We start from the raw sequence: 13916 nt of genomic DNA, 5'->3' as shown, positions 1-13916 counted from the left end.
TAAATAAAATAAAACTTCATCTAGAAGAAGAAAAAAAAAGTTCTCATTACAAAGGGTGCCAGAGTGGCTCAGCAATTTGAGCATCCAACTCTTGATTTTGGCTCAGGTCATGATCTCAGGATTATGAGAGCAAGCCCCACATCAGGCTCCACACCGAGCGTGGAGTCTACTTAAGATTTTCTCTCATTCTCTGTCTCTCTACCCCTCTCCTGCTCATGCTCTCTCTCCCCTCCCCCCCCCCCAAAAAATTATCATCACAAGAAAACTTGTAACAGCAACATGAAGGATTTTAGCTACACTTACCGTGGCAGTGATTTCACAATATACACAATTTATCAAATCATCATGCTGTACACCTTAAACTAATATAATATGTCAATATTATCTCAATAAAATGGGGAAGAAGGAACACCTGAGGGTGGCATATTTAAAAAAAAGAGAGAGAGAGAGAGAGAGAAGGAGAGGAAGGGGTGCCTGGGAGCCTCAGAGCCTCCGTCTTTGGCTCAGGTCATGCTTTCATGGCTCATGAGTTCAAGCCCCACGTCAAGCTCTGTGATGACAGCTCAGAGTCAGCTTCTGATTCTGTGTCTCCCTGTCTGCCTGCCCCTTCCCTACTCGTGCACGTTCATGCTCTTTCAAAAATAAAAAATAAACATTAAAAATTAAAAAAATATAAAAAGAGGAAGAAATGAATCCTGAGTAGCAAACAGCTCAGTCTGGGGTCAGGGAGTTTAAGAGGAGGAATGAAACTCAGTCTCCTCCCCGCCCCTGATGAGCTGTAGGACTTGGGGAAAGTCAACTGTATGCCTCCGTGGCCTCAGCTGTAACCAGAAGAAAATGCAGTGCTACCTGCCTACAAAATGGAGATGCCAGATCAACTAAAGAACTTTCCTTCCCCAAGGAGGCTAGCTGGAAAGATACATCTTTTTTAACACGTTTCCTCCACCAACAAGGGCTGCAGTTCAGTGGTGTTTGCCTATGGGTTGGACAATTTCTAGCCAAAGTCTTGAGTATCATTGGAGAGGATGGGCGCCAACAGAAGGCTGGACCCAGACCCTTCCTTAACTCCCGGATGGCCCTGTGATGTGCCCTCTACAGATCTCTGAAAACACAATTCCAGAGACTAACTACCCAGGCAGAGCAGCTCAGCTGGGTGAGCAGTCACAGCGTATGTAGTACGCCAATCCCTGAATTAACGAGGTGAATGCTGAATGAAGGCCGGCACGCTGTCGCGGCCCCTCCCTCCGCGCAATGTGTATGTGGAATACACTCTGCAGCTGAGGACAGGGTATAAATCTTTCCAGGAAATGCAGAATAGAAACCTACAGCAAATCCTTAATGTCTAGAGGTCTGTACTTTTTTTAAAAAATCCAATTTGATAGGTTCCACCTTACTGCCTTGCACCAAGACCCCGGCAAGGCTTACTTAAATGGATACAGGAGATGGATGTCTTATAGCAGGGTTTATAGCTGCCCTGCAATCCAGGTTCCCCAAGTAGGACAAGTCTGTCTCAACTCCCCAGGACAAAATTTCATGAACGCTTCTGAAAGGCACCACTCCTTCATCTTGCAAAGTAGGGAACAAAGGCCCAAAGAAAAGGGACTTGCCTGAGATCAGGAAATATGGTTGGGGCAGAGCTAAGGTGTTAGGAGGGGGCCTCATGGCCCAGCCGTCTGGCCCTCTCTCCACCCCAACCATCCAAGAACTGGATGGAGACACTGTACCACAGGGAGAACACTGAACCAGAACCAGGCCACTAGGGTTCAAGTGTTCTCTCGCCCAAATAAACTGCAAGCCCCTTAGCTGGGGCAGCTTACAAAAGAGGAATGCTATTTACCGGGGATCTGCAGAGACACTGCAGCACGGATGGGTAGACACCGCCATGCGCATGTGAACAGCAGAAAACCCTGCAGGTTCAGCTTCCCTACGAGGGCCAAATCCTATAAACAAGATTACCACCCCCATTAGACCTTCTCTGAGAAGAGTGAGTGACCTCTCCAGTTGATGTGGCATTAGGCTTTTCTCATGCTTTCGCAAGGATAGTGGCCAGAACAACAAAGCAGGCTGCTTCCGAGCCTGTGCCCACAGTGCCACCTCGTGGGAGTCTGTGGGGCTCAACAGACCTCTTTATTCCACCAAAGGAAAGGCCAGTAATTGGAGCAGTCCTTACCACGGCCCTCCCTGGTCCCCACAGCTGTCCCACTGGAATGCCCCCCCCTGCCCCAGGTTGTTGGAACCTACCCAGTTTTTGATTCAGTAGTTCTGGGGTGGGGCCCAAGATTTTACATTTCTAATAAGTTCTCAGGTGATGCCAATATAGCTGGTTCAGGACTTTCGGAGAACCACTGCCTTTGCTAATCTCTGCACCCATCAACAAACTGCTCAGCACAAATTCTAGGCCTTTATGAGATATTCCAAATGTCCCCAGGCTTATACAATGTCAAAACTATGTAACTTTCATCAAGTTCCTTAACCTCCTTAAGCCTCAGCTTTATCTGTAAGATGTGGGTATTAAGAGCTCCCTCATAGAATACTTATAAAAGGCAAATGATACAGGTATCCCCCTCAGTAAACCTACATTAGCACTTATTTTTGCTAACTGAAAGAAATTCAAAGAGCATTTTCATTTTTGCAGGGCAAGAAAGCAAACCGGAATTTAGTTTGCTTTGCAGCACTCCCTGAGTGGTGAGAGGCACAGCCAAGCCCCTTGCCCCACACTCAGCATCTCAGCACCAAGGTACCAGAGCTTTGAACTGTGTTGTGAGCACCTTTAACCTCGATGTACTTTGTGCACCCATTAGCAGGATGCATCCTAAGATTTAGGAAAGCCTGAGAGATGATTTTATGGGTCTGAGAACACTCCAGAAGTATTTCATATAAATTAATGATAATTTAGTTCATCTTAACCTTCTGAAAGATTTCACAGGATCACTCTACTTCCTGATAGCTGGGGAAAACTATAATTCTTGCAACAGGTTTTCTGGCACACAGGAAATAAATGTTAGCTATTCTGCCATTATTATTTTATTAGCAATTGCAATATTACTGTTCATGTGCCAGCTTCTCGAGGACAGGGATCATTTCTCCTACTCAACAATTCTGAGGCAGAAGGAATCTTAGAGGCCTAATAGTCCAAAGTTCCCCTAACTCAGACCAGAAGTAGCACCTGGGAAGTTGTCACAACTTCAGATGTTTGGGTGCCACAACTAACTCAGGAGGCCTGGACATTTGTATTCTTAACAAGCCCCCAGGTGCCAAATTTGGGAACTGCACATCTAGCCGTGTACCTCATCTAGATACAGAAAAATGAAGACTCAGAATAAGTCTTACTATCCAGAGCCCCAGGTGCCGAGAAGCTGAGCAAAAATCAGAAACTAGGCTTCTGGATTCTGGTCTAGTCCTTTTCCAAATCAGACTGCATGAATGCCAGCTCTTCAATCCCTAGCCTCCTGCACAAACCCCCTCTCCAGCAAGCATGATGAAGAGTCCAACAGCTTTAAGTATCCCCCACGCAGAGGAATTCAGCATGTGACAAGGACACTCAATCCACAGCTCATCTCATTCTCCAGCATTTTTTTAAATTCAACCAAAATATTGAACAAGAGAAACCCTTAGCCTGGCATAAGAGGTCCTCAGTAACCTGCACCCTGCTGCCCTCTCTAGTCTCATTTCCCTCCAGAACTTCACTCACTCCCTAACTTCCAACCAGTTGGACACTTACCTGGAGGTCTCACCTCCCCACCTGGCCTACAGAATTTCAATAGGGAGTAGATGGTGAAGGACAAATGAAAGCGTGGAGGGGTGTTCACCCCCTGGACCCACACTGCAGTTCTAGAACTCAGGAGAGCCTCTACTTCGTCAGCACAAATTAAGGATCATACCTCTGGTGCCCTTAGAGCTAACCTGAAGTCTTGAAATGGGAGTTTCTGATACCAGAAACATACTGTGCAAAACTGCTAAAGCCACCGAGGTCACCACAGGGTCTTCTATCTCACCTACAAGCACTCTGCTCCTGCCCTCCCCACCTAACCAACAGAGTGGGTGTACTTCACCCTACAGCTACTGCTGGTTCCCACCCTGCAGAAAGGTGTTTCTGAGCTTTCATGGCCCTAGATCAGAAAACCCTCCTCCTGTATGTCCAGATCAGATTGTCCCAGTTGGTGGTAAGCTCTCAGAGCCCTTCCGAGACCCCGTCACCCAGCACGGGTTCTCTCACTCCTGGATACCGATCATGTAACTTTACACAATTAAACACCATCTGCTGCTTCGCGGAGAAACCAAGCCAGGACACTATAGAGAGCTATTTACCCCCCAAGCCTTGAGGGAAGGGATAGTCTCTCCATCCACTTCCGGCAGTCCCTAACAGAGACAAGAGCACACAGCTCAGTAAACAGGTAAGTGGGTTGGCCATTTACTTCAATAACCCCATGGCAATGGCATCTTGTTGAGCACAGTGGGCATGCAAATCAGCATCTTGGGATGCCAGGGTGCCTCAGTTGGTTGAACATCTGACCCTTGATTTTGGCCCAGGTCATGATCTCATGGTTTGTGAGTTCAAGCCCCCTATCAGGCTCTGCACCGACACTAGGGCCTGCTTGGGATTCTCTTTCCTCTGCCCCTCCCTCCCTGTCTCCCTCTCAAAATAAACCTTAAAAAAAAAAAATCATGAGTCTTCTTCACTTTTACATGCCCTGCAGACAACAGCTGCTCAAGTAACATGTGACCAAACGAAGGCACAAGTGATGACTCTGGAGTCAGACAGCTGTGATCTATTCCCAGCCCCACTACTTGGACAATTACCTAACTGCTCTCAACTCTCCAACATGGGTCCAAGAACATCTGCCTCCTATGGTTACCACGCAGATTAAAGGTGAGTGCTTCTATGGAATCTAGAACAGCACTTGCCCTGGCTCCAAGAGTATGACCTACTAAGATGCAGTCTTTAAGAACCCAAAATAACCTGCCAGGAAAAAGAGGAGGGACGAAGCACCCTTAAAAGATGCTTTATTCCACATCCAACTACAGAGGAGGCAAACTGTCCAGAAGCACCCCAGTATTCTCTGGAGACTATAAAACCACCCACCACCCTTCAGAATCACCTCTAGCTTCTCCAAAGATTCCCTGCTACATCTCACCTAGCCAAAGCCTCCCACTAAGGCCAAACTGAGGAAACCGAGGTGTCCTCTGCCACTGCTGACTCCCCTTAGTAAAGTCAACTTTGCTTTTTACAAGGGCTCCTTCAAAGCCTGTTGACAGCACAGTACATTCTGGTTACTGTCAGGGCAGACAACGCTGGATCTCTGAGAATCCTAAGTTCAACAGCACAGACTGTCCACAATTTAAAGAGTTCCTGTAAGTCCTTGCTTCCTACCACACAGTGTTTAACAATGCAGTTCCCACTCTTATTCCAGATGCTAAGTCATTTAAGCCTCAAAATAGCCTGGTCAAGTCGGGCCAGCAGAGCAGGTACAAGGTACCACAATTTAAAGAGAAGTTAACCCTATCATTTGACCAAGTGAATTGCCCAGACATCCAGCTGGACTACTACATGGAAGAGACCCAAGATCAGAGCACAGTAGTGAGAGTGCAAGCTAAGTACAGGAGCAGAGGTGGGGGTGGAAGCCAAGGCAGACTGGACCACACCTATCCTGAGGCAGGCGGCCAGGAATCTAGCCTTGCCAATTGTCACCATGGAGGAAGAGGAGCCTGCTCTTGGGTCCCTTGAAATCTCGATTGTTATGTATCATTTATTCAGTTTCAAAATGTACCTGTGCAATAAAGCTCACAGACAAGACTGCCAGTTGGCGACTTCTGCAGTAGCCCAGCCCAGGAGGTCCTCTGGAACAGTGAGCTCAGCCTGAGTTCACGACTCCCGCCTCCAAAGAAGCTGCCAGCTGAATGAGTGCCAACTCCACCCTCCCTGAGCACACCCCAACTGAAGCTTCCACACTATGTGACTGCTACCAACCTTCACCTCCACTCGGGCTCCCTGCAGCTGCACCTGCTAGCTCCCATCAGTCCCTGGGCTCTGCTCTGAAAGCCAAGCCTTCAGGTTGCTCCCACCAGTCCTGCTCCTCAACCTTCCATCCACTGACCACTGGTTCACACACCCCCAGGCTCTACTAAGTCCTGGCCCTGGCAAGGGAACCCACAGGGCCATGGGCTCCACAAACCCGAGTGCAGCCTGAGCACAGCTCTAGGTGGGGCAACTACACCCATCCCCCCAGCAGCAGGCTGTGGCCAGCGAATCCAGCCCTCACATCCCTGTTCTCAGGTCTCCAACTACTTCAGTCGAGGTCTCTCACCAAGCTCTCCTCCAAAACATGCAACATTCCTTCCAGCAACCATCTTATGCTTTCTCTATCACGATTCTTGCACTTTCCTGAATCCCCCGTCTACCCAACCAACCAGGTCTTCATTACCACTTCCTGAGGTTTCTCTAGTGATTTTTCATCCACAGACCGAATTCCTATAATATTTATAAGTCTGACTCCCAGATGGACTCATGTAAGATGCAAACCAATCCTACACCAACTTCGGGGGACAATGGCATCCAAAATCCTTAAGCCATTAATGCCTCTTCACCCTCATGCCAAATACCCAACTCCTACACTTCCTACCCTCTCATCAAAACACACCCAACTTACAGCACTTCTCCCACTCTGCTCCTCCCTCACTTACGCTCTTGAGCTCACTCTCTCTCAAAAGTAAATAAACTTCAAAATTTTTCTCAAAAAAAGATACCCCAACCCTCACAGTAACCTTAAAACAGCCCCTTCTCAGATCTCCACAACTGACCAATAACCCGGAGCTCAAGTCCTCAACCCTGATGTCTGAAAAAGCCAACTCAAAGAAAAAATTAACACCATATAACCCTCCAGGTTTCACCAGAAGCACACACTATCTGAATTACACACTACACCCAAATATTCGTTAGTCTCTCTCAAGATTCCCCACTCATAATACACCACTCGCTTATCCCGTAAGCACAAACTTACAGTGCACTAACAATGATTTTGGCAGATTCTACTGACTTCACGATAAATGATGAAAATGTAATCTAGCAATTTCCTGTTGAGGCCAGCAAGTAATTTTCCAGCAAGAATGAAGTCAGGTTTTAGGAAGACCAAAAAGGAATTCAGATTTCAAGTCTTTTTCAGTCACTGACCAACCAGACTGATGGCAAGTATTCAGAGGAGGCAAAATAGTCTGGCCCTACCTATATGCTCCCGCTTTGCTAAGACCGTACACCTACCATGTTTTGCCACTGAAAGGAACGAGACGCATGCCAAGTTTTCACTGCAGGCTTATGGGAACATGTGAATCTGGGCAGCAACCCCCATCTGCTCTAACTGCAAATTATCACAACACTCCCAGTGAACGTCAAATGTTTCAAACAACCAGACACATAAAAGTTCTTAGTTTATTAATCCTCTCATGAAAAATCTGCACAATCACCAGAGAGTCACAGCAGAATCTTTACTCCTTCTGTGAAACAAAGAAAAAGAAAAACTTAATTAGTTAACCGCCTTTAAAAACCTGAAAATTAAAGTTCAAAATCTTCAACAAACCAAATTTAATGACTCTCATGCAGAAAAAATATTAGTAACCTAGAATATTAATTTTGTGATGACACAAGGTAAACATCAAGAAATAAAACTTGCAAGCATTCACGTTAAAAAGAAATAAAGGAGTTAAATATTACGGTTTTAAAAACAAAACCATGCCATTATCAGCACTTAAAAAGCTATAATTCTTGAGAGACTTTGTAAACAGACTTCTAAAATCATTTCACATGTTCTACACTTTTAAGGTAGCATTATCAGTAAACAAGTCTAATGATCTACATGAAAAGCTTAAATTATACCTGTTGTCCAATCTCCAGCTCACTGAATCAGTGGCAGGAAAGGGAGAAAGGAGGAAGAAGGAAAAGAAACATTTCATTAATAGTCCCTTTTCAAACTCCAAAATAATCTGCATTTACGTGCATGCAATCAGATACCTTAAAAATGACTGTTTTCTTTGTAATTGTATACAGAACACTCTTTAGACACACTCAGATTTTTATTCCTCCCAATTTTGAGACTACCTCACAGGATTACTACAGTTCTGTAAACAAAGCAGCATGATGACCTCACAAGGAAGGGATTGTGCCAACGGCAGTGCCACCCTGGACTGCCGCTGTCAGATTAGACACGAGGTACAGACACCTGACCCGCAGCCTTCCTGCTCTGCTCAGCAACATCATGCTGGGCACACAAGCACCTTCAACAGACCTGGGAATCATCCCTAACTAGAGTCTAATTTAGCCTCAAAGAGAACTCTAAATAACAAGCAAGTCTTAAAAAATGTCTCAGGGGGCGCCTGGGTGGCCCAGTCGGCTGGGTGTCCGGCTTCGGCTCAGGTCATGATCTCACGTCTCAGGTCAGGTTCATGAGTTCAAGCCCCGCATCAGGCTCTGTGCTAACTGCTAGCTCAGAGCCTGGAGCCTGCTTCAGAGTCTATGCCTCCCTCTCTCTCTGACCCTCCCCTGCTCGCACTCTCTCAAAAAAAAAAAAAAAGACATAAAAATGGTTTAAAAAAATGTCTCAGTTCAGTACTTTAAAACCCAATGTTCATAGCCACCATAAGTAGCGCTAATTAGTTTTTAAAAAGGCAAAACTCAGTTGATGAAAATGCTTCTGATGCTCTTCAGCAGTGCGACTATTTGTTCATTAAAAACCACTGTCATACCCAAAAGGTTAAGATCAAATACCAACTTCAATATCCAAACAAAAACAATTAAAAGTAACATTAGTATGCCTTGCTATTTTGAGCCAAATATGCCTGCGTGACATAATTTACACATTCATCTCCCAGCCAGTTTTTCAGCGCTATGCTAGTGAAAAGCACCAGTGCAACCTGAAGCAGGAAAAGTGACGGCTCAGGTCCACACAGGTGACCCCTCCACACACGTCACCGCCGTGCACTAACACACAGGTCTCAAAGGCTGAATGAAGACAAGAACGAGTTAAAACGTCCTTTGGTCTAGATCAGTCAGTCCACTGACTTGGATCCTTTTGCGACCTCTGGAACTTCTGTTGACAGGTGTAAACCTCACAAACAGGGAGCAGCTCTAAGCAGCAGGTCGCTCCTCTGGCAGTTGGTCCACTACTAGAACTCCTCGGCTGAGAAGACAACTTGATTAGAGAGGTGGGCGGACACGGCACACTGACCGCCTGGCGGGAGTCATCACTAGAGGAAGCACAAAGGGACGGTGGCTACCAGTCTTTCAAAACCCGATTACCCGCCAATCCACTCTTAGCCCACTCCACATGCTGCTGATTGGGGCTGCTCAAAAGCACAAAAACTGTGTTTAACATGGGGTAGTGAACCATTCTGTCCCAATAGTTATGGAAAAAGTGCATTTGTCAAAACTTTGGTGTGAATATACAATTTATCTTGGAATTGTTTCAACTAAAAGAAAAACGCACAGCAGATCAAAAATCAGAGGTCAATAAAAAGCAATGGAGGGGGTGCCTGGGTAGCTCACTCCAAGTCGAGCCTCCAGCTCTTGATTTCAGCTTAGGTCATGATCGCACCATCATGAGATGGAGCCCTGCACAGACAGTATGGAGACTGCCTATGATTCTCTCCCTCTCTAGCTCTCCTTCCCTCCGCTTGCACTCTCAAAATAAATAAACTTTAAAAATTAAAAAACGGGAGGGGGGGAAGGAATGAATGGTAAAGGGCAATTGAATGAATGCTTCCTGGACAGATGCTTTGCCAGATTTCCGAGACCAGTTTATTACTAAAGCTGCCAATGAAACCAACTAGTCCCAGGGTTCCTAAAGGAAAGACTGTTGACAAAAAATGAGAACCCTTCCCAAGCCCTGTGACAAGCGAAGCCATTTCCTGGGTATAGAACTCTGGGGCACAGCACTTCCCAGTGCAAGTTAAAAGGTGTCTTCTTAGTAGAGTACCCACCTTTCTCCACCAGGTCACTTCGTAAAAGAACGTGCATTTTTGAGTTTCCAAAATAAATGATATCAAAAGTTTTTTTCCTTTGCTCATTATCTACCATTTTAAAACACAGCATTTCAATTTGAGACCATACTACAGAAAACTCTTGTCCAGAAGCCAACATGCAAAGCATCAAAGCAAACTCCGTGTGAAGGTGATGCATCCCCACACCGTGCTCACAATCTCAGTACCTGCTAGACACTTCATTTCTGATGAACAAGAAATCCAAGAAAGTAGAGGGAAAAGGCAAAAAAAAAAAAAAAAAGTTCACAGAACACTTGATTATTGGTTAATTTAACAACCCAGCACCTTAATTCCATTCAACTATTATTTACAGTTAGCTAGCAAAGCTGGTAAAAAGCTGCTCATCATTAAAATCACTGAGGTCTTGGCTAGCTGGAGAGGAAAGCAATGGCGATGGCCGCTGCCTCTCCAGCGTGCCAGAACACGGGCCACACTGATTCAACAGCTTTTCCAACCAGTTATTTGTTTTAAGCAAGTAAATTTCATCTCCAGGAACTAGACATACTGCCAGTCTAAACAGTCTAAACCAATTAGCAGTAAAATGGGAAACTTCTCCTGATAGGGCTTGCAAGATGCCCAGCAGGATCACTGAACCAATGTGGCCCCTGTGTTGTGCTGATCTGTGAGCTGACAAAGGGTGGGCAAAGCTACTCTAGTGAGGTGTTAAGATACTACATCGTGTAGCGTCTCAAAACACGTTACCTTCTGTAATCCAGAAGAAGTGGGAAAAGAAAAAACATTAAAAAAAGGTTATTAAGAAAACAAATCCCTCCTTTCTAGAAACTAAAGACCTGCAACTGCCATTTCTGTATTCTCCAATGAACAATACCTTTTTGCCAGCACCAACATTGGCTTTTGCAGTTCCCCTGACTTTCTTCATTCTGTTCTTGCGTTCCTTTCGCTGTTTTCTTGATGTCTTTTTCTTCTCATACAGGCCATGCTGAAGGAGAAAGGAGTACCTTGTAAGAGACTTGCAACATCAACTCCGCGTTAACTAATCTGGCAGGGACCGGGAGCAAGCCAGACAGCTCAAGAAATGCAGCTTCCCAAGTCAATACTTTCTCAGGTACATTTAACAACACTTGTTTGTGTGAGAACTTGGTAATCAAATTAACGGACATTTACGAATCAATGGCACAGGAATCAAATGTGCTCTCAAAGCTCCAATCTGCTCATCTTCACTCTGCCCTTGCTGCCTAAAGGACCGCTTCCGATCAATCTCCACACAATCTCGGCTTCAACATCAACTTCCCAGCAAGGCCTCCCAGACCACCTAACTAAAGGGCGCAGCATCCATCTGCCACATCACCATGGTTTTCCTCACTCATGTTCTACCGTGAAGGGCTTATCTGATGGCCGGGAAGAGCGAGAAACACTAAAGTAACCATCTGCATACTAGTTTATGGTCTAGAATCTAAGGGAACTTGTCCAGCTCATTGCTGCGGTTGACTGTAGTGCTAGGTACCCACAAACGACCAAAAGCCTTTCATCATTCCTGACTACTTATGAGAACAACGTCCAAACTCAGACTTCAATATATAAAACCTCAATTTGGTGCCAGCCTTTCAACTCATCCCCCTACTTCCAGCTCCTATCTCCATAACTAATACTTGCCCTTCTAAACCCAGCTCAAAGGCCACCTCTTCAAAAGCTGCAGACTCCCATTACTGAAACCCTGTACTCTATCTGTACATCTGTCAAAGAGCCTTCACTCTTAACCCAGGTAGTTCTTTAGATCTGTAGACTGCCGCTCCCCAGACTGCTTGCTCTTGCTCATTCCACTGCACCCACAGTACGATGCTGGTGAAACTCAGTCTTCAGTAGCTGCTGAACAAATGAGAACACCTACTCTTGCAAGTCTATGTTTGGGTTCGTTTTTCTTCGCATAATCCAAGGAATCATAAATCATGCCAAAGCCAGTTGTCTTGCCACCTCCAAAATGGGTTCTGAATCCAAATACAAAGATGACATCTGGTGTGGTCTTGTACATTTTGGCTAGTTTTTCCCGAATTTCTGTCTTAGGTACTGTTGCCTTTCCAGGGTGAAGGACATCAATGACCTTAAAGGAAGTAACAAATTTTATCATTTACTACTACGAAATGCATCTTCTGAAGCAAAACAACCAAACTTTGCCGAGTCCTTCCTTACCATCTGTTTCCGCTGAAGTAGTCGGTTGGTCATGAACTTCCTGGTCCGGATAGTTACGGTGTCATTCTGAAAACATTACAGACTAGTTAATGATACTATTGAACCTTTTCTTGACCCTGCGATCTTCCAAGCTCTGGAGCTGCCAATGAATAGCCACTAGCCATATGTGAATAATTTCTAAACACTAAATGGAATTTAAGATGCAATTCCACAGCGGCAGGAGCCACATTTCAAACGTTCAAGAACCACATGAGCTAGTGGCAGAATGCTTCAATGTAAAGAAAAACCCTCCTCCCCAATGCCTAACTTCCAGGACACATGTAACACGCACACACACAGTACCAAGAACACGCACTCATCAGCTTTCTGGCAGCTTATACTCTTTGCTAAAGGAATCGCCCTGGAGCAGGGCTTCTCTATCTCGACACCTCCTTTTGGTCCCACTAATTCCAGGCGGTCGGTCCTGTGCATTTTAAGAGGTTTAGGAGCACCCGTGGCCGCTAACCACTAGAGGACCCCCAACTCCACAGTTGTGATTTAAAATGTCTCCAGGTTTTGCAGAGTGTACCCTTATAAGCAAAAAACAAACAAACAAACAAAAAACACCAAAAACAAAAACAAAAAAAACCACACACACATACAAAAACAAAACCATCACCCTCACCCAAGAACTCATTCTCTGAACTAAAACTACTTCAATTAAATAAATATCATAGTCCCAAATACATTCTTAACATCCTGCACAAATCTGACACAAACTCTGCACTCTCTGCATGTAAACTACCCATCTTGAATGGCTAACTTTACACCCTACAAGAAAACCTACCCCCTACAAGCGACCACAAGGAATGTGAGCATTGGGCATGTATGTTTTCACGACCTAAAAAAAATTTTACCAAAAGAGTAAAGTGAGAGCCAACAACTGGTTGCTACGTTTCAATTTCAGATTGAAAAGCTTGGAGCGGCGTAGTGGTGGAAAGGGATCGACTTAGTAATGGGTGTTGAACCTTTATGACAGAGCTGACTGGTCATGATGAAGAAGCCAGGCTCTTTGCAGGCTTCCATTTCCAGGGCCTCGGTTTCCCCAATGTTCAAGATGTTCCGTCCGGGTGACGATATTTTAGCTTACAAGTGGGATGGGCTTCACTCGCCGCAACTCGCAAGAGAGGGCCGGCACCCGCTTCACCTCTTGGGCTGCCATTACTTGCAAACTGCCTATCCCAAACGGACCGCCCGTGAGATGGGTGTCACCCCACCCTGCCCATTCCACTAGGCTCCACGAAGCCGACAGACGCAACAGGCGCTCGCTAAATCCCCAGGCCCTGGAATCTGAAACCCCGCATGTCCGGGTTGGTGGCGCAGCCCGGACTCCCCGCCGATTGACTCCCAAGACTCTAGGAAGCCGGTCTCCGTCAGACACAGCCAAAGAAGAGCGACGGGATTTCAAGTGGCCGTAGCGCAAACGGCAGGGCCCAGAGACAAAGGATGGCTCAGATAGGCGACGGATGACTGCACGGGTCTTGGGAAACTCACCATGATGGCGGTGGAGCTTCAAGCATCCGCGGAGGAAAAGAGAACAACTATTCGCCGGCCAATCATATCAATGCTCTCGGAAGGACCCCAGGAGGTGCCAGCGTGTGGGCGTGGCCCGGACCGCGAGGGCGGCCGCGCCAATGCCGGATTGAAAGTGCCTAAAGCATGCCTGCGAGACTAGATTTACGCAAGCACGGGTTCCCTTTCAG

The 13916-nt window shown here is 46.0% G+C and overlaps 1 protein-coding gene across 5 annotated transcripts; it reads right to left on the bottom strand.

Moving 5' to 3' along the window:
- Positions 1-7390: 7390 nt before the first annotated feature.
- Positions 7391-13753, bottom strand: RPS24 (ribosomal protein S24). 5 transcript variants are annotated; one of them, XM_029932016.1, is made up of 8 exons: positions 13708-13753; positions 12175-12240; positions 11876-12085; positions 10856-10966; positions 10729-10731; positions 10194-10211; positions 7868-7889; positions 7405-7488 (listed from the first exon to the last, which is right to left on the bottom strand). In XM_029932016.1, exons 1-6 carry the CDS (start codon positions 13708-13710, stop codon positions 10206-10208), a joined length of 399 nt encoding a protein of 132 aa, XP_029787876.1. In that variant the 5' UTR covers positions 13711-13753; the 3' UTR covers positions 7405-7488; positions 7868-7889; positions 10194-10205. The 5 variants fall into 5 exon arrangements, with proteins under 5 accessions (XP_029787877.1, XP_029787876.1, XP_029787878.1 ...); XM_029932018.1 differs by lacking the exon at positions 10194-10211; XM_029932019.1 differs by lacking the exon at positions 10729-10731.
- Positions 13754-13916: the final 163 nt, after the last annotated feature.

This window comes from Suricata suricatta, chromosome 2, assembly GCF_006229205.1.
Source record: "Suricata suricatta isolate VVHF042 chromosome 2, meerkat_22Aug2017_6uvM2_HiC, whole genome shotgun sequence".
Lineage (NCBI taxonomy): Eukaryota > Metazoa > Chordata > Mammalia > Carnivora > Herpestidae > Suricata > Suricata suricatta.
This window is presented reverse-complemented; position numbering and strand designations above follow the sequence as displayed.

What these genes read in the sequence shown, in the direction of transcription:
- RPS24 (XM_029932017.1), bottom strand. An exon ending in TACTTCAGCGGAAACAGATG is followed by an intron (nt 12,086 to 12,174) that starts GTAAGGAAGGAC and finishes ACTTCCTTTAAG; the next exon opens with GTCATTGATGTCCTTCACCC. An exon ending in CCAAACATAGACTTGCAAGA is followed by an intron (nt 10,967 to 11,875) that starts GTAGGTGTTCTC and finishes TTTCTCCTTCAG; the next exon opens with CATGGCCTGTATGAGAAGAA.